The 24308-nt window shown below is 28.9% G+C and overlaps 2 protein-coding genes across 2 annotated transcripts; one reads left to right on the plus strand and one right to left on the minus strand.

Annotated features, from left to right (window-relative positions):
* Window positions 1-571: 571 nt before the first annotated feature.
* Window positions 572-3878, plus strand: LOC113366902 (the record flags this gene model as incomplete). Its single annotated transcript, XM_026608551.1, has 2 exons — window positions 572-817; window positions 3518-3878. Coding segments are annotated over 2 exons (480 nt in total), but the record flags the coding sequence as incomplete, so codon positions are not given.
* A 12982-nt stretch (window positions 3879-16860) lies between these two features.
* LOC113366883 (ATP-dependent zinc metalloprotease YME1 homolog) lies at window positions 16861-22693 on the minus strand. Its single transcript, XM_026608532.1, has 12 exons — window positions 22559-22693; window positions 21966-22494; window positions 21810-21898; window positions 20817-20995; window positions 20642-20744; window positions 20181-20391; window positions 19773-20002; window positions 19346-19506; window positions 19060-19225; window positions 18670-18853; window positions 17670-17827; window positions 16861-17058 (listed from the first exon to the last, which is right to left on the minus strand). The coding sequence occupies exons 1-12, from the start codon at window positions 22583-22585 to the stop codon at window positions 16861-16863; spliced, it is 2235 nt and encodes a 744-aa protein (XP_026464317.1). The 5' UTR covers window positions 22586-22693.
* Window positions 22694-24308: the final 1615 nt, after the last annotated feature.

Raw genomic sequence — 24308 nt, forward strand, 5'->3', positions numbered from 1 at the left:
GACCAGTATGATCTTGTGCTAGGAATTTTGATTACTGACATGTAGAATATTATACCAAATAACTTATACAAATCATAATCTGTTTCTCTTCAAAAAACACACAAAAAATATTTACAAAAAAATCTTTGCCATACATTACAAATGGAACTACTGCATAGATATGCAAAATTTCCATCACATAGTTTTGAGAGACTTCATTCATAGTGTTTTGATATAAATTGTACATAAACAACAAAAACGTGAAAACAAACTCTTTTCTCACTCATTTTCACTTTTACTGTATTTTATATCTTCGTTATAACAAACTAAGAACTTGCTCCTTTTTTCAGTAACAACAAACAGGGAAATGACAAGTTCTAGTCCTGGTAATTAACAGTGACGTTTGCTATTTCTTTTAAAAAATGCATTTTGTTGTACGCAATAGTCGCTTAAAATGTTGCCAGCAACAAATTTACATATCAGTTCAAGGGTTTCTAGTACTTTTTTTTGTTGACAAAATAGTATGATTGAAATTTCCATCGCCATGCAAAGAAGGTTAAACAGTAACTATTATACTTATTGAATTTGGCAGATAATCGATTGCGGTAAAAATAATGACGATCGTCAAGTTCGTCTAACACCAGAAGAAGCGACAAAAGTATTAAGCGTGCAACTGGAGCAGATCCTGCAATCGTCTTCTTCCGGCCGCAATAAGGAAGCAGCTACGTTAAAACAAGTTTCGGCTGAATTTACGCGCCGATACGGATATGCATTAAATGCAGAAGTTTATAAATGCCAAGATATCGAGCAAGTTTTAATGAAGCTGCAGAATATAAAGGCAGCATTTATGATCGTTAAGTTTATTATGTAGCCGAAATAATCGCCCGAATTGTAATCATAATTGTTTGTTTCGATAACATGAAATAATATGCATTTTCATCGAGATCTTCGTATTTTTCCTCATGAACACTTTTTCGAGAAAAACTACTATACTCGTGTCGATTCCCACCAGTACCCACTAAATTTTGCAAAATCAGATGTTAACACGCAAACAGGAAAATATTTAGTTATCTTTCTGTACATAATATTTATGGTTTACAAATAAAATAGCGCCACAAATCTACAAAATTTTTACAATTAAATAATTTGTTTGATAACCCTTTGGTCATCGATGATCAGAGACTACATTTTTTTTAAGTATCTAAACACTAAGCCTGACTCCAAGTCTGGCTTCTGACTTGACTCCTGTCTTCTGACTGGCTAACTAAATCTCAGCTTCTTCTTATATACTAAATAATTGTACACAAAACGTGATTCCAAAATCTAACAGCAAAGACGGAAGAACTTCGGATAATCTTCATCAAATAGCACGTAGTGCTTTAACAAAAACAATAAATTTTTAGTTTTTTCTTAATGGTTTTTTTATTAGCTTTTAGAAATGGTCGCTTCCTGCTATCTCTTTTGTCTGAAAGAGTAAAATTTCTTATTTTGTATTTCAAATCATTTTGAGTACTTACAATTAGCATAAAAACTAGTGTCGTTTGCCTGACATATTCTCAAACTCTGTGACTGAAGCTTCCAAAATTTAGACGTCGTTTGATCACCTAAGTTTTTTATTTGCACGAAATATAAACAATTTTTAGATTTGAGAAAAAAAACATTAAACTTTTAACCACTTCGGTATGAGCGACAACTATACTTGACGCCCGCAAATGCGTCACGTTTAGTGCACGAGCGTAACGCTCAGCGTTTGCGGGCAATAGGCGCCGTACCGAAGTGGTTAAATCTAAAATATCATTTTATAAATCACTAAACATTACGTACTAATCACTAAACAATTACGTACAAATCTCCTGGAGAAAGTTTGTTTCCGCTAAAAAAAAATCTGATTCGCTAAATTTTTCTTGACGATATTCAAGTGATACTAAGTCGCTTGCCATCAAAATTGAAAAACTTGTGTGTATGTGTAATATGTAAGTCAAAAATTGACATTTTGTCCATTCCATCTACGTTTTGCCAAAGTGTTGAACAGACTCCAAACATTTTAGCTACTTGATCAACTCCATGAGGATTCCCATTTAATAATTAACTTCCCGTATGGTAAGTTATAGTAATTGCAAAAAAATCGAAAATTAAAATTTTTATATATCTTTACGTTTCAGAGGTTTCTGAATATTTTGGTATACCTTAGAAAAAATGGATGTATGTGTACATGTGTGCGTGTGTGTGTGTTCGGATACAAATTTTCGTCGACGATTTCGGGAGCACGGATGAAGCGATTTGAATACAAAAAACATTCGATTCGTATTGATAAGAAGACGTGCTGATTAGTTTTCAAAGGCAGGTCTAGCTGTTCCGAAGATACGGGGCAAAAGTGCCAAAAACGGTAACACGGTTTTTAAGAGAATGGAGTATCCGATTTTAAAAATTCAAAGAACCATTTTACTTCTATTGACAAGATGAAGAATTGATCAAATTTTCATGAAGACAGGTCTAGCGGTTTCGGAGATCTAATGAAAAAAATAAAACAAAAAGCCATTTGGCGGTCAAAATGATCATTAGACACATGCACATCAAATTATCAGATATTTTATAGAGATTTTACAATAAGTATGAATTTGTTACATTCCTATGTTCCGTACCATGTTTATTTTTTACGTTCCTATGTTTATCCATTTGTTATGGCGTTCGCGAGCGACGCTGCGCGTTACGCGATTTACATGTCTCTATGCAATTAAGCAGTACAATCATTCAAATCGGACGCTCCGTTTTTTTAAAAACTGAGTTGCCGTTTTTGGCACTTCTTGCCCCGTAATTTCGGAACGGCTAGACCTGCCTTTGCCAAAAACTAATCAGCACGTCCCCTTATCAATACGAATCGAATGCTTTTTGAATTATTCAAATCGGTTGATACATGATCCCGAAATCGTCGACGAAAATTTGTATCCGAACATACATGCATACACGCACACACATACACACACACACACACACACACACACACACACAAACACACATACATCCATTTTTTCTAAGGTATGCCAAAATGTTCAGAAGGTTTTGAAGCGTAAAGATATATAAAAAAATTCATTTTCAATTTTTTGCGATTACTATAATTTACCCTACGGGAAGTTAATAATTTTTGGTACGGGAAGTTCCTGCAATTTGCCTTAAGGCACGATGCCATGCGCCCCACTAGTTTTGTGATAAAATCGGCCCAACCAATTTTCATAATTGGTAGACAAGTCCTAATAATTTATCCACATTATCAAAAATTGATTTTCGAAATTTGATTTGATTTCGAATTCTGATTAATTTTTGAAGATCGGCTAGGCCTTTTCTTCGAGTCATAAAATAATATAAAATATCCTTAAATTTTCGTAGACTCCTATTTATTATGTTGATTATTCACATAAATCGGAAAATTTTTTTTCCCTTTTTTAAGGAAAAATGCCGCTTACACCTAGTATTTTATTTTTAAATCGAAATATCAATACACTTTTATTTGCATGACGTGCTAATTTTGCGTTTATTACAGATTTCTAAAACGCCGGATAATGGAATTATTCTGGAATTGCAAAATTGTGTTCAAGAATCTAATATGTCCAATAAGATAATTACTGGATTACCGCCCGGCTATGATAGTAGATACAAAAAAACGCAAGCAAAAGTCGAATTTCGGCCAAACGTTTGGAAACAATTACAAATTATCTTCTGCTGTCGGAGACAGATCAGTAAAGCCACAATACTCCAGTTTCTTCAAATCCATTGACAAACCAGAACCAACAAATTATAATTTTAAAACGTCAATTTGTGCGAAAGAAAATGAACATGATCTATCTCGAGACGGTTCTCTAATCGCAAGTGTTGATAAAGATTCGGCTTATATTGCAAATCGTAATTACAATTTTGGAAACTTAGATAGTTATAATGCAGAACAAAATAAACAGTATGCAAGCACTTCAATAAAGAAAATGTGGCCTCCTGAGTCGCCTAAACTTCGGTCTGCAGGACAGGGACCTTCAGACTCCAGGGTTGTTGATATTTCAAGCATTTTAAGTGAATATGGTTACGGGTATAACTATTTAGATGAGATATTAAATGGACGTCAATTTGCTGGTATGTTTATCAATTTCTTATAAATACCTATATCGTTTATTTTACCTTATCTGTATTTTGCTAATTTTTAATTAGCACTGCATATATAAAAATTAAAATAAGATTTTATTAAAAATTTAGGAATTTTTGTTTGATAACAAACAAATATATCTACGTTAATAATTATATATGTTTCAGGTTTAGAGACATCAGTCTTCCATTGTCCAACTACAACTAATTTAAATGAAATCTATGAATGATCACCAGTTTATGAAAATCTTATTTTATATTCTAAAATATCAATGCATTGAGTGATTTCTAAATTTTATAATAAAATTGTTTTATATTAATAAATTGCTTTTATAATAAATTAATGATTTTTATTAACAGAACCATGCTTCACCAGATTGAGTAACCGAGAATGTTATACTGTATATTAAAAAGTTATACATTATTATGCATTACACTCTTTCATAATATATAATAAAGTATATAAAAAATGTTTAAAGTGAAATAAAAACTTAAATATTCAAATAAATTTTTCAATGAATTAACCAGTAAAATATATATCACCCATATTCTTCAAATAAATCAAGTTTAAAATAAGTAAATCTTCTAGTTCACTTAACAATCCCAAGTTTGTACAAAAGTACTTTTCACTCATAATAATCTAAGAAAATCTGATCTATAAATGAATTTCAAGTGAATGTAGACGAAGCAATTGAATTGTTTACTATAAGTAACTCCAGATTAATTCTTTATTGAATCAGCTGTATACTTGTACAATCGTTTTTACAACGAAAAATTCATTCTTTGAATAATGTACTTTAAAGAACTGAGTATTTCTACCTAGGCCTTTTACAGTTTCACACAGACCCAATGCACCTGGATGTTCTACATACCTATTGATGAAATCGATTTGAAACAATCTGTCGAAATCTTGAGCAAGTTATAAAGAAGATGAAATATCTGAGCATGAATATTATAATGATGTAAAAATGCAAGTTTTTTGTATCTTTTAGAAGTGAAACGACAGCATAAATAATTAAATACTTATATCCATAATTTTAACTTAGAATGTGTGTGTATGTTTGATAAGCTTGATTTTACAGATAGTTAACAAAACAAATGTGTGTGTATAAAAAGATTTTTTATATTTTTGTTAGATACTGTTTTTTGTTATTATTAATTTTATACTATCATATTTTCGTACTTCAAATCCATATTAATTTGATTGAGAAACGTTTTTACTTAGTATCCAAAATACTAAGTGCATTTAAAAAGAATATAGATATATTATAAATTAAAAAAATTATTTGAGTCTTCGATAAATTATATTATAATAGTTAATTATAATTGTAATTACAAATTTTATGGTATATAAGTTAACTGAAGAATTTCAAAAATTTAAACACTTTGAACAATATACTTCATATAACAATACTTTATCTTTTGATGAATATAAATGTTTTAGCAAATTAAATTTTCTGTTTGAATTTCGCGCTTTAAATTTTTCAAAATTGGGGCAGCGGTCATTTTGCTAACTTCAATCATTTCAATTGTCAAAAAGATTTTTGTAAATGAACATGTTATCGCGTTAATTGAGAGTTTTTAATTACATTATTGATTAGTTTTAATTAATTGCATGCATCAAATTGTTTAATTAAATCTGTACATCAATGTGATATAAAAAATATATCGTGCAACGTTTGTAAAAAGTTAAAAAAATGGCTATGTGTGGAAGTGCTACCTTAATTGTCATAATTATCTCTTTCAGGGCCCCCATTTTGAAATAATATTATAATTAATCATGTTATTTACAGTGATAATGTATCCTTTATCTATATATATATGCAAATGGCAAATGTATATTTTATATATGAATGTGTATACTTTTGTAGGTTATGGTAGCGCATTTCTACATCATATCTATTTTAAAATATTTATTTTTGTGTAAAGACTTTACTCGGACAATTGCAATATGTCGAATAGACTTGTAAAAGACAAAGTGAAGTTATGTAGTGGTTTTAAAGTAGTGATTTTGTGTCAAGTATTTGATATTTCTGGCAGATGCTCCAGATAGTTTTGTGTTCTGCTAGCTGAAGAGGATTTCTAGCAATGTAAGTGCAGAGCATGTTTTATACAAGCGAGTCAAAGAATATATTTCTGATATTATATACAGGCATTTATCGTACTACATCTAATGTACCTATAATGAATTGAAATACTGAATTCAAAATGCAATTTTGAAAATCTTTGATGTTTAGCACAATATTGTTTGTCATCTTCAGTGAAACTATAATTTGAATAGAGATAAATAATAAGATAATACTTATAATTTATTTTCTAAAAAGGGTTTACTATTACTGACCGGATTTGTATTACATGCCACTTTTTGTATGAAAAAATTAATTGGAAGATGCTGAGAACTTGTCCCTTTCTTATCCGATATCATTTATATATAAGGTATATGAATCAAAGCAGTCTGGGCATATTTTACAGAAATATTTTATGGCTCGTGAATTATTATCATTTCACATACATATATCTGCTGCAAATCTTGTTAATAACATTTTATTAATAAGGTACATTTTATTAATTTGTTGCTTGCTTCAAAGCATGAAATACAGTTAATCTTTTGTTTATTCAACAACAACTATTATACGAATAAAAATTTAAATTAATTCGGCAGACATGTGTAAAAGACTATGTTCTTATTTAATTTATTATGGGGAAAACATTTTGATTCAATTTGAGTATCTATTTACACAAGTGTATTTTATACATGTTTTCAATCAATATAAGGGAAAAACTTGTACTTCTCCATGGCATTGAAAATAATTTTTATTATTACAATTCCATAAATAGTCAATCAAAATTTTTTTTGTTCTATAAATGACACTTGATTTTTAAGATCTTGTTTTGACTGAATTTGAATTTACTTTTCGAAGGACCATATGTAAACACTTAATTGATAACTGTATATATTTATTTTGTATTAATAACAAGTTATAAGTGTATTTACAATAGCTTTAATACTGTTTTTGATTACGTTCTGACTGATTTGTATGATTTTGGTTTTTATAATTATCTATTGATGATTTTTTGTTTAATATATCAAATATATCCGCATGCTTTGATTGGCGCGAACAACACTATTAGCTGATTTTGTGTAGAATTCAGAATTCTTGTATCTTAAATTTTTGTTACTAAATTATTAGTTAACCAATACAGCTTTTTGTATGCATTGATTACTTATTCAATAAAGGAGCCATAGCATCCCTAAAATTAATGGTATTTAAGATAAAATTCTAGTTCTGAAGAGTTTGTTTTTCAGAAAGCATTTCAACAACAAATATATTTTTTGTGCCACTCTATTTTATAAAGGAAAAGATACTTTGTTACATAAATCTTGTTTTTTATAACACCTCTTGTTCATTATTCTAAGAAAATAATTTTTAAAATTATATCTCTAGTGTCAAGAATCATGTGTTTTCCCTGTAGCGATATTAACTGCATGTACATTCTTATTAATGATAACACGATTGTTGGTTTTGATCAAAATATTTAAAATACTTGATATGACTTTTGTTGTTTGAAGAGTTGTCAATTAAATGCAGCTTTTAAAAGTCTTTTAATGTAATTTTATTTTAAATTTATTTAATTATGTTGCTGCATAGCTAAATTATAAATTTTTATTCTTTCAATGCTAAAACAATTTTGATCCAGACACGCAATCAAAGTTTCGAAGAGTTGACTTGAATGATTAGACAAAACATAATTTTCTTTACAAGTTTATTATTCGATTCAAGTTGTAAAAATTATTTAACTCAATTTCTAAAAGATAACATTCAGCTTTAAACAGTTTGAAGCTTTTAATGTTCAAGTTTTATTGAATGTCATTTATGTTTTTTTTCAATAATTTGTATGTTATTCAAGTCAACTACATTTGTTTTCGCTTCGATTAATTGTAAAGGTTTCACATGTTTTATCAAGTCATATATAAATATTTTTGATTCGATTAATATCATTTCATTTCATCGATTAATTAAATCATTTTTTCGAATAATTTTTTTTTTTTAAGTCCAAATTTTGTGAAACTTTTTTGATTAAGACAGACGAGTTAATTTTGCATGCTATATCATCCCAAAGCCAACATTTGAATGAATGAGACCCACATTGAAAATTTCATGACGAGAAAATTTTATTGGGGCATATTAAAAATTTTTTACTAAGTCCCAGTAATTTTTTCTCGTTGTGAAAATTTCACAGTGGACTTCATTTCATTCGAGTGTTGGCTTAGGGAATTGGTGTGGGGGAACACTAAAAAACATAAAAAAGTTTCAACGCTGAACCGGAAAGTGAAAAAATCGTCTGGGACTTAGGGGGATTTTTTTTTTGGTTGTCCACCTCCCCTTTCTCCCTCCTCCTCCTCCTTTTTTCCTTTTTTCGCTTTTTTTACCGTTTTTTTTTTTTTTTGTTGTTGTTCGTTTTGCATGTTGGTGTTTTTGGATAGAGTTTCGGGTTCGGCACGCACCGTCCGTAATGTGTCTCTCTCTGTGTAAACTCTCGCATTATGAACCTCAGGTTGATCATCACTTGCTGTGCTCGTTTCAGTACCCCTGCGCCTGCCATCATCCAGCCAGCAGCACTGCTCCATTTTTTCTGCTTCAGATTTGGTCTTCGTCATCTTCAACTGGATTCGATCCGCCTCACCTTCTGCCTCCAGAGTTATGTCACCAAGTATGCGGTCACCTTAACCACTCGGCTATTTGAATTATTAATTATAAACGTTATTTCTATATTCTTATACTGTATTTATAGTGAATTTGAATAAAGCATATGTCTCATACACACATCTCTCTTATTCATCATCTGCCTCTACACTTCTCTTTTCCCCATTCTTCCTATATCTTCGTCATGTCTCTCTTTATACCTCTATCTCTTACAGTCAAGTGCGAACCTTGAATTTTTGTTTTTCAGAAATATTCTAAGTGTCAAGGTCGAAATGCGCCACCTGAATTTAATATTTTGAACTAATATTTGATAATTATGAAAAACTGTAGAATTGATTTTTGAAACCTCTTCGGGATTCGAACCGAGAAACGACGAGCAACCGTAATGGTAACTTAACGATCTCGGCCAACTGGCTATACAGAAAACTTACCTATTTGTAAAATTATAAAGTCTTATTTTTAAATGAAAGATATAAGTTTCCTGAAATTATACCATTTCGAGCGAGCGAATGGCCGAGGTCGTAAAGATACGATTCAGGCCAGAAGAATGAATTCAATAATTTTTAAATAAATATATATAGATAAGTAACTAAATTTATTGAGTGTCAGTATTACAAATATCGACGTAATATATATATATATATATATATATATATATAATATAGTATATATATATATATATATATATATATATATATATATATATACGAGGTCTGTTCAAAAAGTACCCGGAATTTTCGTTTTTTCAAAAAAATATTTATTTATTCGTCTACATTAATGTGGTCCCCTTCAAAGTAGTCCCCCCCAGATATAATACACTTATGCCAGCGTTTTTTCCAATTTTCGAAGCACCCTTGATATTCACTTTTTGATATGTCCTTGAGCACTCTCAGCGATTTTCTTCAATCGAGGAAAACCGCCGTCCTTTTATGGGTCTCTTCAACTTTGGGAATAGGAAAAAGTCACACGGAGCCATATCTGGTGAATTTTTGCACTTTGCAACACTTTATTTCATTTTTTACGCAAAATTTAATACAAATTCTTTGACTTTTCAATTCTTCCATTGTAAAAATCGCCGAGCTCAGAAAAACACGTCGAACCTTAGCGACTACCACAGACAAAGTAAACAGTGAATATAGCTGAAAATTTCATCATACTTTAGGGGCATGTATACCAACACAATAAAAAAAAAATTTTGACAATCAGACACTCCAGACCCGCGAAATTTAATTATTAGTAATTCCGGGTACTTTTTGAACACACCTCGTACATATATATATACATATATATATACATATATATATACATATATATATATATACATATATATATATACATATATATATACATATATATATATATATATATATATATATATACATAAAAATATAAGATAGAAATAGTAGGTAGTGGATAGAATTTAATAAATTCGTATTTACGCCTGGTTACCAGTAAGCCGAACATACTTTGGTGTAATTTAAAAATTTTACACATTTTACTATTTCCCATACAAAACCGGTTTATCAGGGGCTGCCAAAATTGGCTAAAATCGTAACTTTTTAAGGCAATTTTAAGGCACTTAATAAATGAAATTAATAATTCTAATAAATGCATTGTGTAGACTAAAGTACAATCTTTATACCAAACCAAAAAAATTACAAATTTATCATCAGCTTCATAGTTAAAATCAGCTTCAAAGTTAGCAATTTTTCAAACTTCAAGTTGGTCGTAAGGGTGGAAAAAATTTTTATCCAAAAACTGATTTCATATTCGGAATCAGCGTCTCGAAAACTATCAGAATAGGTCAAAAGATTTGGAAAATCGCGAAAAAAAAGTTCATATCATTAGTTAAATTTTGATTTTGCAAACAAAGATTTCGATTTTTTGCAGAGGTATGTAGATTTATCTAAAAATGAATTACAATTCCGAATTCAGCGATTCAAAATCTATCAAAACCAATCAAAACATTTTGAAAATCGCAAAAAAAATCGTTTTTTTTTTTTAAAAAAAATCGATTTTGCAACCAAAGATTTCGATTTTTCGCAGAATGTATGTGGATTTATCCAAAACGGAAAGCATTTTTAAAATCGGCGTCCCAAAATCTTTAGGAATCAGTCAAAATATTTCGAAAATTGCAAAAACAAATCCACTTTTTTGCTAAAATTACCATGTTGCAACCAAAGATTTCGTTGTTTTATAGTGGTACACGCACTGAAAGCTCATCAAACAGGATAATTTCGTCCTTTTCATCAAAAAGACTTTGTCCAATTAGTTGTTGATTATATTTTGCTATCCACGGATTTTTTAACAAAGTTATTGCCGCTTTATTTTTATGATATATAAATATTCAAAGATATTTATATATATACTATATATATATATATATATATATTTATATATATAGTCCATGGAAAATTTTTTTCCCCAAAATTGACATAAAAATAACTGTCATAATTATTATGAAATAGATTATAGTAATTTTAATCGTACAGTTTTATGGATTTTTTTTAAAACAATCAAATGGTTCAAAGGATATAGACCAAGAGCCCGTGGGCGGATGACAGTATGCATTTTACGACACCTGAGATTTTGTGCATCGATTCCTCTATACCTATCCTACATGAAATGGGGACTGACTAAGCCCAAAGTGGCGGACACAGCTACTGCGCAGCTGGTAAAGGTACCTTTTTTTCGCCCATATCCGAACCATTTTACGACGGTTGCCGTTTCGAAAATTTGAAAATATAATATTATTACTATCGTAAAATAGCAATGGCAGACGATTATCGCGCGGTTAACATGGTGGCAGACGATTTTGAAAATGCAGAAAAAAAAATTTTTTGAATGTATTTTACGATGTTTGCCATTTACATATTTTATTCCTTATAGTATCAAAACCTTATATTTATCACGGCAGACGTGTACCTGGTGGACCAACATCAGCAGAGTTAAAAAACTCAGCTACCATTTGGCGTGATAGTATGCATAAATCTCCATGTTTTATACGGATATAAGCAATTCTTTCATAATGATAATAGAAATTAATATTTGTTAGTTTATATGTGACATTTAATAATATTGATGAGCGGAAAAAAGATTTTTTACGCTAAATTCGTAAAGATTAAAGTATACAAGTATACAGTAATGTGGCCAAGTGGTTAAGCGCTCGACTCGCAAACCCCCCAGATGCACTATGATCGAATCCCGGTCCTACGTATAAAATTAAATTAAATACACTTGACGGCGCTTAAGAACAGATACAGAAAGACTTTTAAAACGACTGTGCATTAGCTTACAAGATCGGCAATAATAATAAAAATGAAACTTACCGATGAGGTTCGCATGAAATCCAAAATCCTCAGGAAAGTAGAGTTGACCAGAGTAACACCTTAAGCTGGTTGGCAACAAAGTCACACTGTTCATTTGTACACTTGTATGAATTGATGATTTACTGTCCGTTTTTTAAACTTGAAATAAAAATAAAATTACCAGGACGTGCCGTTACCTTTACTGTTACAACGTTATTACATGCTGAAGAGAAGTTAAATTTTCAAATATTAATTGAATTTACAAGTGCTTTTATAAAAAAAAAAACAGTGGTATGAATTCATATGCAAAAATTACAGATAAGCAATTATTACTTTTCAAATTATAAAATTCTTAAAATTTCTTAAGAAAAATATTTTATACAAAATACATAACCTTTTTTTTTAAAGTTTCTTAACATACTGTTTTTACCAAAATATTCGGTCAGTCTTTATCGTCATACAACTTTCCCTTAAACTCGCCAAAAAAAGAGTTTTTTTTAACTATCAATAATGCAATCAGCACGATTTCCAAATTGTATTTTTCGAATAGTTATTGATGAAATGTAATTTTACGCCTAGTTTCCAGCAACCAAACTACTTTGTTTTAGTAAAAAACTCGCAATATTGCACTAGGCACAAAAACTCAAGATTTTAGGGGCTAAATTGCCTACCTCAGGAGTAGCCAGGACCGGCAAAAATTCTAACTATCAAACGCTAATTTGGGGCATTTAATGAATGGCATTAATATAATGCATGTATTGTATAGACTGAAGTACAATCTTCGTACCAAGCCCAAAAATTACAAATTTATCATCATCTTAATGGTCGAAATCAGCCTTAAAGTTGGCGATTTTGCAAAGTTCAAGTTGGTCGTACTTTAGACGGGTCGATTTATGGAAAAACGGATTACATTTTTAAATTAAGCGCCTCTAAATCTATCAAGATTGGTCAAAACATGTTGAAATTCCTAGATAAAAAACATATTACATTAATTAAATTTCAATGTTGTAGCCAACTCAGGATGCTTTGATGTTATGCAGGATGTACATCCCGGGATAATCGTGACATTATAATAAATATTAATTGCTTAGGTATTAAATGGCATACATTAAGTAAAACTGTGACTATAAAGATCATTAAGTAAAACTTACAAGGTATTTCCTCCCGTCGTAATCCTATTCTAGGCTCCTTTTCTTTATCGTCGATGGTTTTACAAGTCATTCCTGCCGAAGCCGCCTCTTCTGTGTCTTCAACAGTTTTACGTCTTTCTGCTGTAATTTTAGAATGCTCGGCTTGCTGAATTGCACGATCAACTTCCTTCATATACCACGTATGTAGTAAATTTTCTAGCATCTTGTTGTGATCTATGGTAAAGCTTTTAGATACAACTACATTTTAACTACTTTGATCAATAGAAAAAAACACTCTGTCCATTGTTTTTATTATTTTTTCTATCACCGCGTTCATCCATATAACCTGATTTTTATTTTATTACATCCTACTATTCCGACAGTATAGAAACACAATGGTACTTTAAATTTTTTCGTGTTCATTTTGATTTAGTTTAGTTTATATTGAAGCTAATTTTTCATTACGATTTATCTTTAACACGTTGCCGCTCACTTTAATTTGACGATCGTGCTTAGAAACACACTTTTTTTTTTAAATTGATTATGATTGCCAGATGAATATTGCCGAGTGTATGTTTGGAAGTGAAAATTATCACATTTGGCCACAGTTTTTCTAAAAAAAAACTTTCGACGGCTATAACCGTCATTTGCTCATTACGTCATTTTTTCTCGGTTCGTCTTCACAAAAATACACTTTTCAACTGCATGAACTGAAATTTACTAAACGTTTGGGACGACTACCGAACGCTATTATCGTCGTGGACGACTGTTATCGCATAAAAAAACAATTGGCATGCTAAACCTTTTTTTTGGGTGTATTATTTAATAATAAACAAGTGTATGCGTCAGTACACATCGTACAAATGCTGTTTTTTTTAACAATTAAAATGTGCATGACGGCTATAGCCGTTGTTTGCCTACATATCGCTAAAGATCGGACGGCTATAGCCGTCATTTGCGGTAACGTGTTAATACCTTAAGATAAAATAATAATGCATAATAATAATAAATAATAATGCATTATTAACAAATAACAAATAACGCACATTAATAACAAATGTAACTTTCAAAACAGCTGGATTTGTTTTATTTTAGATTTATATTCGCAAAACATTCAATTAATTGTATGATTCTAAAGAAAGGTGAATATTTCTATCATCCGAGCTGCATACACAAGCTAGACATATTGAAAGATATTAATAGAAATTATAGTGGAAACATAGCTTGATTACATTGTTTTTTATTTCAACTAATATAGCATTATATATAAATATTTTCTTTCGCAATATGTTCAGAAAATAACAAAATCAAACTCATGTTGACGTCTCTCATGTAGATTTAAATCTCATATTTGATTTTATGAAAACTTGAAGTCAAAATTTATTTCCGTAAACCTGGAAGATATATTAGTTGGTGATAGTTTTTGTATAGCATTTTCATATGGACTAATATTTGTAATATTAGCACAATATGCAGAATGTTTATTAGTCACAATATATATATATATATATATATATATATATATATATATATATATATTGATGAGTTATTTAGAATCATGCAGTAACACCAAGTAAAAATAACTAAAGTAGTTTTGAAATACTTTATTTATCCATACGTTTCGGTCTTCATCGAGACCGTCATTCAGTGGAAAAAAGAAATTAATTATACAAAAATACACTACACTATTACACTATGATAAACTAAGCTATTAATAACTGGAACATTTAAACTGATTATTTTTTGACAATTTTTGGTTACATTCTAGTATGTACAGATTGACTAACGTTTAAATGAGTATTTAAATGAAAAATTAATTATACAAAAATATACTACACTTAAATACTCATTTAAACGTTAGTCAATCTGTACACACTAGAATGTAACCAAAAATTGTCAAAAAATCCAGTTATTAATAGCTAGTTTATCACAGTGTAATAGTGTAGTGTATTTTTGTATAATTAATTTCTTTTTTCCACTGAATGACGGTCTCGATGAAGACCGAAACGTATGGATAAATAAAGTATTTCAAAACTACTTTAGTTTTTTTTTTACTTGGTGTTACTGCCCGATTCTAAATAACTCATCAAAATATATATCAACACCAAACTTACATATTTCAATATATATATATATATATATATATATATATTATATATATATATATATGAATTTTAACAAAAACTATTTTCTTTATACTTAAGAATAATAGTGTTGATGCTTTGAGACAAAACTGTTCTTCCAAATGAAATATTCAGAACAAGGTACACTCCTAAAAATCTGATTTTTATTTATAAACACATATTATTTCAATATATATAGTAATTAATTTAACGTAAAATAATGATTTTAATTGAATAATATATAATTTAATAAATAACACACTAACTTAAATGTGGCATTTTACTATTTTAATAATGCTATTTAATTATATAACAAATTCAAAGCTTTAGTAATACATAACAACATTAATATCTCAAAAAAAAAAAAAAACTGAAATTGAACAGTAATTAATGCTGGTCAGTCTATTACTTATATTTGTCTAATTAAATTACTCAAGAATACAGTTTTTTCTTGAAAAAGAACTAGTTCTAACTACTGATTTCATTAATTTCATATCCGTATATGAAATTAATGTGTGTATCATTTTCTATTAAATATTTTTATAACTATAATTGTTTTTATATACTTTGATATAGCTCAGTTTTATATATTGATAAATTATATTCAGATAACAAGAACAATTAGGTCTCAAAGCAACAATATTATTATTAAAAAACGATAATTATTAATAAATAACACAATGTTTAAAACATGTACTACAAATTTTCACAACTGTATATGTATATATATATTTTACTTTTTTTTTCAAGGCAATTTAAGGATAGATGTTTGTAAATACGCATCCTGAATATTCACTTTAACAAAGTTTACATTCATTTATAAACTTTTGAATGTTTCAAAGATCCTTATTCAGCAATCATTTTATTTAAAAAAAATAAATAATGGTAATAATCCATTGTATGCTACCATCAAAGCAGAATATTATTAATATGCATAAAGTATTTTTTTTACAAATCAGTAAATAAATATAAGTCAACAACATAAAACGTTTGTATACATAAAAATAAAATGTCCGAAATAACACTTTACCTCTTATGAACTTCGTATTAGATTTCAATCTAACATGGTTTATAAGAATTAATTCTGCTTTTATACAATACCATTTGATTTACCATGATTATTGTCTGAAATGAATGATTATTGATTTATTGACTAAAAGAATAATCTATAAAACGACAGTAAAAAACTTTCTCTGAAACAAAAAAGTTTATAAATGTAAGTAAACTATATATATATATATATATATATATATATATATATATATATATACCGTGACTTGACCTAATAAATCACTCAAACATAAAAGAAACTAATTCATATTTTGATTATTTAAACGTTAACATTACCTTCCTAATGTTGGCATTGTATTTTATATTTACACAATTTGATAAACTAAGAAGGAAAACTAAATAAAATGTCGAATGTTTCAAATAGAATTCATTAATGATTATTATCATTATTTACATGTATAAAAATATCATGATCTCATGATGTTGCAGACTCATGTGGAGCACCATGGTTCACTCTTTCTCCCGTCATTATGGCTTTGATGTCATCGGCATCAAGTGTCTCGTATTTCAAAAGGGCATCAGCAATAGCTTTATGCTCTCTAGCGTGGGCCCGTAGAATGCTCTTTGCTCTTTCATAACTCTCAGACATGATTCGTTTTATTTCTAGGTCGACCTGCAAAACAAGCATACAAAAAGTTGCATACATTAAAAGTAATTGCTCATCTACATATATCATACATTACATCATTTGAATTTCAATCATACACATTAAAAACTTTAAAATTTAGCACCTCCGCCAGTCAAAATAATGCAATATTAAAAACTTATAACTCAATTTTTTAGATGATGTCACTCAAACTGAACATGATTTTCTCTGCAATATATTAATTACACAGATATGATTTGTTATTTCTATAGACAGAAAATACTAATATCCCATAGAAACAATATGCAAACATTGTGTATGTAAATTGTTTTTTTTTTCTTCATAAGACTACTTATTTTGATGTTTTGAAATCTGAATTGGTTTGAAACCAATTCAAAAAAAAAAAAAAAAACAGCTCACCGATAAAACAAGAAGTGTTAACCGAACAAAACACGAAGATGGCTTAAGGAGTAAAGGATTTATGCCAAATTTCATAATATCAAACACATGATGATTGTGATGGTAAAAACTCAAAATTACATTAAAAACATCTTATAAGAACTTATTTCAACTAATATATAAAATTGAAAATTTAAGTATGTTGATATATGATTTAGGTTTGACAAATATATAAATACTTGTTCATAGGTATGTGGTCCTAGCTGTTCCATAGTGCCATTGGGGCCCGCAGGCTTGTCATTATTCATGGTACGAAGTCCTACTTTCTCTGACATACCCCAATCTTTCACCATATGCGCTGCAATTGAAGTTGCCTGTTTCAGGTCACTACTTGCACCTAAAACAATAATAATTGCCTAATAATAATCATTTCTATATGAGCAACAAATACACCTAATTATGTTTTTTACACAAAAAATATGTTGTATACAAAACAATATAGTCCGTGATTTCAAACCTGTGGGGCGCGCATCCCCTGTCTCCAATTTTCCTGTGATTTGAAAAAAATACAAAACTTTTTATATATTTTGATCTGTTTTCTTCTACTTGTATTAAATGCTGTTAAATTTTCTTCATAATTAACTTTATTACAGAATTTCACTATTAATGTATCAGTTTGACAAGTCAAATCTTGTCAATTGTCTAAAAATTTAGCTGAATTTGGTAAATAAGAAAATCTAAGTTCAAAATTATTAAAAAGGAAGGTTTATTTATCCGACCCTTATATTTTTGTATTTGGCCATTTTTTCTTAGTATAATTTCATACAAGCATAAACGCCATACATATCATTTTCTTAGTTATAATCTTATTGTCAAGCTATAGCAAAGATTCAATTTCAACTACAATTTTCAAAAATTCGGGGCACACCCGGACAAAAAACCTGAACCCAGGACAAACATTGCTTCTAGAAAAACCCTTCAGAGACAAACAAAGATTAAATATTCATGCAAAAATAGAATTGGGTGTAAATATTAAGTGAAACAAAATACAATATTATCCTCTGATAATCAATCCTGAATTAAACATATATTTATTAAGTTAATGAAATTAACGTCCAAAATTCTAAATGTTATTCATTCTGATCTGTCTAAATAAATTAGAAACATTCTCACATTTAAAGAAAAGGTAACAATAGAAAACATATAACTTCAATAACAATGCAGTATAGAAATTTTTACCAGATGTTATCTTGTCAGGACCAAATATTAGTTCTTCAGCTGCTCTACCTCCCATCATTATGTCCATCATGGCCAGCAGTTGTGCTTTAGTAACATGGTAACGTTCTTTTTCTGGTATATATGCGGTGTGGCCCAATGAAGGTCCCCTTGGAATGATGGTTACTTTGTGAAGTGGATGGGACTCCTGGAAATATAGAATAGTTTAACAGATATAAAAATAATCATATCGCAAAAATAATCTATTTTGACAAGTAATTAAAATAACAAATTAAAATAAAATCATTCATTATAAAACACAACAAAGAATATGATTGTTTGAAACAATATGAAACACAACAGTCAATATTAAAAAATATAATATATACATATATATCTTAGTATAAGTAATACCTTAGTATAATATGCAACAATGGCATGTCCACCTTCATGATAAGCAGTGATTTTATTTGCTTCCTCATCTGGTAATCGAGCCTTCCTCTCAGGGCCCATAAGTACTTTATCCCGTGCACTTTCCAAATGTTTCATATTTACAGTCTCAGCACCATCTATTGCAGCACTGAAATTTTTTCAAAACAATCAAAATTAAAAATTATTTTCCTTATTAAATTTATGGTATTGACAAAGTAAATGTTTTGATTACTAATTTTGAAGTCTCATAATTGATTATAATAATTACCGTAAAGCTGCTTGATTCACCATATTTTCTAAGTCGGCACCTGTGAAACCAGTTGTCCCCCGAGCTAGCAATTCTATATCTATATCTTTGCATAAAACACGTCCTAAATATAGAATAAGAATTTCTTTTCTGCCAACGTAATCTGGAGTAGGAACTGAAACCTAAGAAATAAAATATTGGTAGAATATACATATCAAATATGAAACTTTATAAATATTTATATATTTACTATTAGACAAGATATGTTATATAGATTATTATACATAACAAATACAAGTAAGTATTTACAAATAGAAATGAAAATGCAAATAGAAATTAAAAAAAGAGAAGAATCAAGTATAAATGAAATGAATATTGAAATAAAAAAAATCAAATTATTGTTTAAAAAAAAATCCAATATATACTAAGTGAAATACTATTATTATACCTCAACATCAAATCGGCCTGGTCTAAGAAGAGCTTGGTCTAAGTCATCTCGTCTATTTGTTGCACCTAGCACAATTACACCTTCATTTTGATGAAATCCATCCATTTCCGACAGCAATTGATTGATAGTTTGATTAGCGTAAGGATGCAAAACACTATTCGTACGTTTAGCTCCCACTGAGTCAATTTCATCTATAAAAATAACACAGGGAGCTCTCTCCTTGGCAGCTTCTATAAATGTATACAAAAGGTATATCTAAAATAAATGCAGTTAGGTATAATTGATATCATCATTACAAAAAAATGTTGACCTATTCAAAGCAATCTTCAAGACATTTTTATATTATACTAAGGTTCAAAAAGTATCTTTTATAAGTATCATTTAATAAATTTAGAAAATATTACTTACTAAATAAATCTCTAACTCTTCTTGCTCCTTGTCCAACAAGAACTTCATCAAATTCGGGGCCTGCTGCATGAAAGAATGGTACTCCTGCTTCACCAGCTACAGCACGAGCCAATAATGTTTTTCCTGTGCCTGGTGGTCCAACAAGTAACACTCCTTTTGGTAATTTTCCTCCCAAAGTTGAGAATTTGTCAGGGCTCTTCAAAAATTCAACCTTAAATTGTTAAAAAAAATCTTAATAGATTCATTTATAAATTATTTCATTTATAATTTATGAAATTCATAAAAGAAAACTGCAAACACTAAAAATATTCAGTGTATTTTCTATAAAAAGAGTTTTCAATAAACTCTTTAGTGAGTATTCCAGCAGCATGTAATTAGATTATTTAAGAAAAGCTTACAAATAAACGAATATAATAATAGTAACATTATGCAATCATTTAATAAATATTTTTGATACATACTACTTCCTTTAGCTCTTGTTTAGCGTCATCTGCACCTTTAACATCATCAAATGTAACATGTATATCTTCTGGGTCAACTTCAACTTGGTTTCCTAACTGAATCCTATAAATTCAAAATCTAATTATTAATTCAAGTGTCATTTCTGTAGTGAATATAATGTAGATCAAATGATACCTAAATACTGAGCCTGTTGCACTAGCCATCAAACTAACAAATATTGCTAAAAATATTGTAATCGTCAATAGTTGTTGAAATAACTTTAGATACATTTTAGTTTTACTCGTTTTATTTGGGCCACCAGGACCACTACCAGCCAGATATCCTTCAGCAAAGGCTACTTTAATTTTATGCCTCTAAAGTTAAAACATTAAGATTAAAATTAACAAATGCAAAATTTTTGCAACATATCACACAGAACAAAATTATTAGTATTTTTTTTAATAATCATTTTGATTTTCATATAGAGATTAAAAAAGAAAAAACGGTATTATCAAAATTCTTGTGCAGAACAAACTACCCTGTATGCAATGCCCAATGACTAAGCATTCTCAAAAATCTAACTAAACAACCCACTCAAGGATGTGGTTAAATAGAATTTAATATATATTTGTGACAATTATATGTCTTGTTCAGAATTTTCACCATATCACACATTGTTCACTCCTTTATGTTTTACGTGCATCTATAAAAATCAATTTATTATCATTTTGAAACATTGGGGCTGGAGCAATCCTACACTTAAAAAATTAACTAGATATTTTTGAACAATGAACAAAAAAATGTGAGAAAGATGAGTAATCATGTATCCATTTCAAATGTTTAATTTTGAGGTATTAGTCTATATACTTCATTCTGAAAGGTGGTGAATTTTATGAATTTATTCAGTTCTATTTGTGGTGTGATAATTAAGATAGTTTATGTATTAGTGTTATATACAACAATCTGATTTTTAAAAATATCAAGGAATATTGTCCTGATTTTTATCTCAGAAATATGCATCTTCTATGAATTTATATCACCAAGTCACATCACTCAAGCTGGCCCGTGCCTACATAGTCATTTTAAGTGAAACAGTAGAGTTCTAGTTAGATTCTTTAAGAATAGAACTCAACAAATATTGTTCTGTGTGATAAACACTTAGACTAACTGCACCATTTATAAAATTACCTGGTCACTTGACATATTAACATCTTCTAATTGTAAAAGCTTGGTTAGGTTTTCAGATTGGATGGTATTATCTGATTTTGAACCTAGACCTTCAAAGAAATAAAAGACCTTAAAATAAACACAATACATTAAAATTTTAACTCATTGTGTTCTTACCCATAGCTTTCTTTAGGCGGGATGATACTGATGGGTTTCTTTGAGATTCAGCTTGAACTGACCGCTCTGTCTTAAAGCATCGTACATGCATACCATGTGAAATTATAGATCTTTTAGTAAAATTAAACATTATATCATTTATTAAGTAACTGGATTGATTTAATTTATCACTAAGTGTAGTTCTACTATTGACATTGTCCCCTTGATGTAATGTGTAGCACATTTTATTTTCATTGAATGTTTGTTTAGATACGTATGACCGGTGCCATGGGTGTAATAATGATCTGATGTCATTAACTATTTCGTCTGGATTTATTAGTTTCATGTTAACAACATCAGTAGTAGAAATAGTGCTGGCAGCCACATTTTTTAAGCCTAACAGAGCCCTTTGTATAGATTCTTGTATCTTTTTTTGCCATAATTTAACTAAGAAGGAACTCGTTTTGAATTTATGTTGAGTTGCTTTAGAAGGTTTTAGTACATTATTTGTCCTTCTAGAACCTGACTTTGTACCTATGTTGAATAAAATCTGAAAATGAACAGAAGTAATATTTTACTAATCCTTTTGAACGGTTAGAATGGTATTTGATTACCTGATTGTGAGTTGTAAATGAAAACATATTTTATGAGGTAAATAAATACAAATATCTCTGTGACAACTTATTATTATGACTGAAAAACGTCATAACCTCTCCAATTCTATCAAGTTAGGGTGACTAAGAAGCAACTTCACTGCAGTACCAGAACGACGTGATATCTGTTCGAAATTAAATTAAAGATAAAGCGAACACATTGTTTCATGATCACACGGTATGAGTTGAGTATTTAAAAACAATTTTAAAGTATTCATATATAATATTTAACATTACATGAACAAATAGTATTTATATAATTTTTGCACACTAGTATGAGAGGTTTATACTCTTCCTTTATCTATGCACACTAGTATAAGAGGACTCTCAAATGTGTGAAAAAATAATAAACATTAGCTAATTAAAATACACACAAATTTATATTTATGAAAATTATTTGTTATACATACTTTAGCCATTTTAAATTATTTCGTTATTTCATATCCCAGTGAACTACTAGGAATGGCACTGGATATAATTTAAAAATGAAATACTTTTTAATAGACCAAAATATAGACCAAAACAGTTTTTTGACCGTCATTATCAAAATTTGTTTTTTTAACGTCAAACAAAATATTTATTAAATAAAAAATAGATCATTATTGAAATAGTTTTTAAGTAATAATGAATATAAAAATACTTACCGTTTGAAATTCAGCCGGAATGAATTTTAAGATAAGCTGTTTCCACTGAATTTATGGAATCGATCCTCTCTTTTGTTATATCCATGATGCTGCTGTGTTGAAAACAAATAAATCCAAGTTAAGTATTTACGGAAAATGTGGTTAAATTAGTTGTCATTTTGAAATTTCAGTTAAAGGAAATTTATGCGAATCGGTGACTTTTTTTTTTTGATTTTATATATTTTTTTTATCGAAAACTAGTGTTTACAAAAATTTTTGCGTCGGGATTGCATTTTGATACGTGAGTCATGATACTAACATATTTTCAATAATGTTGTTTTTTTTACAGATTTTTAATTGAGCGATTTTAATTTTGCCAAACAAATTTACGCGACAGATAGAATATAAGATTCTTTTTTTTATCTCAAACAAAATTAACCAAAGAAAAAAACTAAAATAAAAATGCATCTAAATAAAATTTAAATCAATTATACGCGAAATAAAAAAATTAAAATATTAAATAAAATTTACAAAATATGCATTTTATGAGTTTTATGTATTTACTAATGATTCTCACATTATTTATTATTCAATTAATAGAGTATATTAAATTCATTATCAAACTATTAAGTATATATTATATTAATAGTTAAATTATTATCAAAATTGTGCAATGACAATTGTACAAAGTATTTGAAACTGCGTGATTTAATTGTGATATTGAGATTAATAACATAAATAAAATATACATAAATGATAAATAAATTATATGATTTGAATTAAAAATTAAATTTTGTAGATTGAATCAATTGTTTTATTTGTGTTGAATAAAGACAATTGTTCTCTGCTGTTGTTCAATTAAACATTTATTTCATATTGATTTTTCATATTCATATTATTTGGCTAGAAGACTTCCAAGTTAATAATCATTATTTGATATAAAATTAATAATAATGAATTCATTATTATTTATTAATAAATATTTTTAGTCTAGCTCCGTGTGTATCCGCGCCTTTAGCTCGTCGCGCACTTCCATCGACGCATAGATAAAAGAAGAGCATCGACGATTGGACGATTCGATATAGTTC

Source organism: Ctenocephalides felis, unplaced genomic scaffold (assembly GCF_003426905.1).
Source record: "Ctenocephalides felis isolate EL2017-DRISC unplaced genomic scaffold, ASM342690v1 CF-g0.4_SCAFFOLD_00637, whole genome shotgun sequence".
Classification (NCBI taxonomy): domain Eukaryota; kingdom Metazoa; phylum Arthropoda; class Insecta; order Siphonaptera; family Pulicidae; genus Ctenocephalides; species Ctenocephalides felis.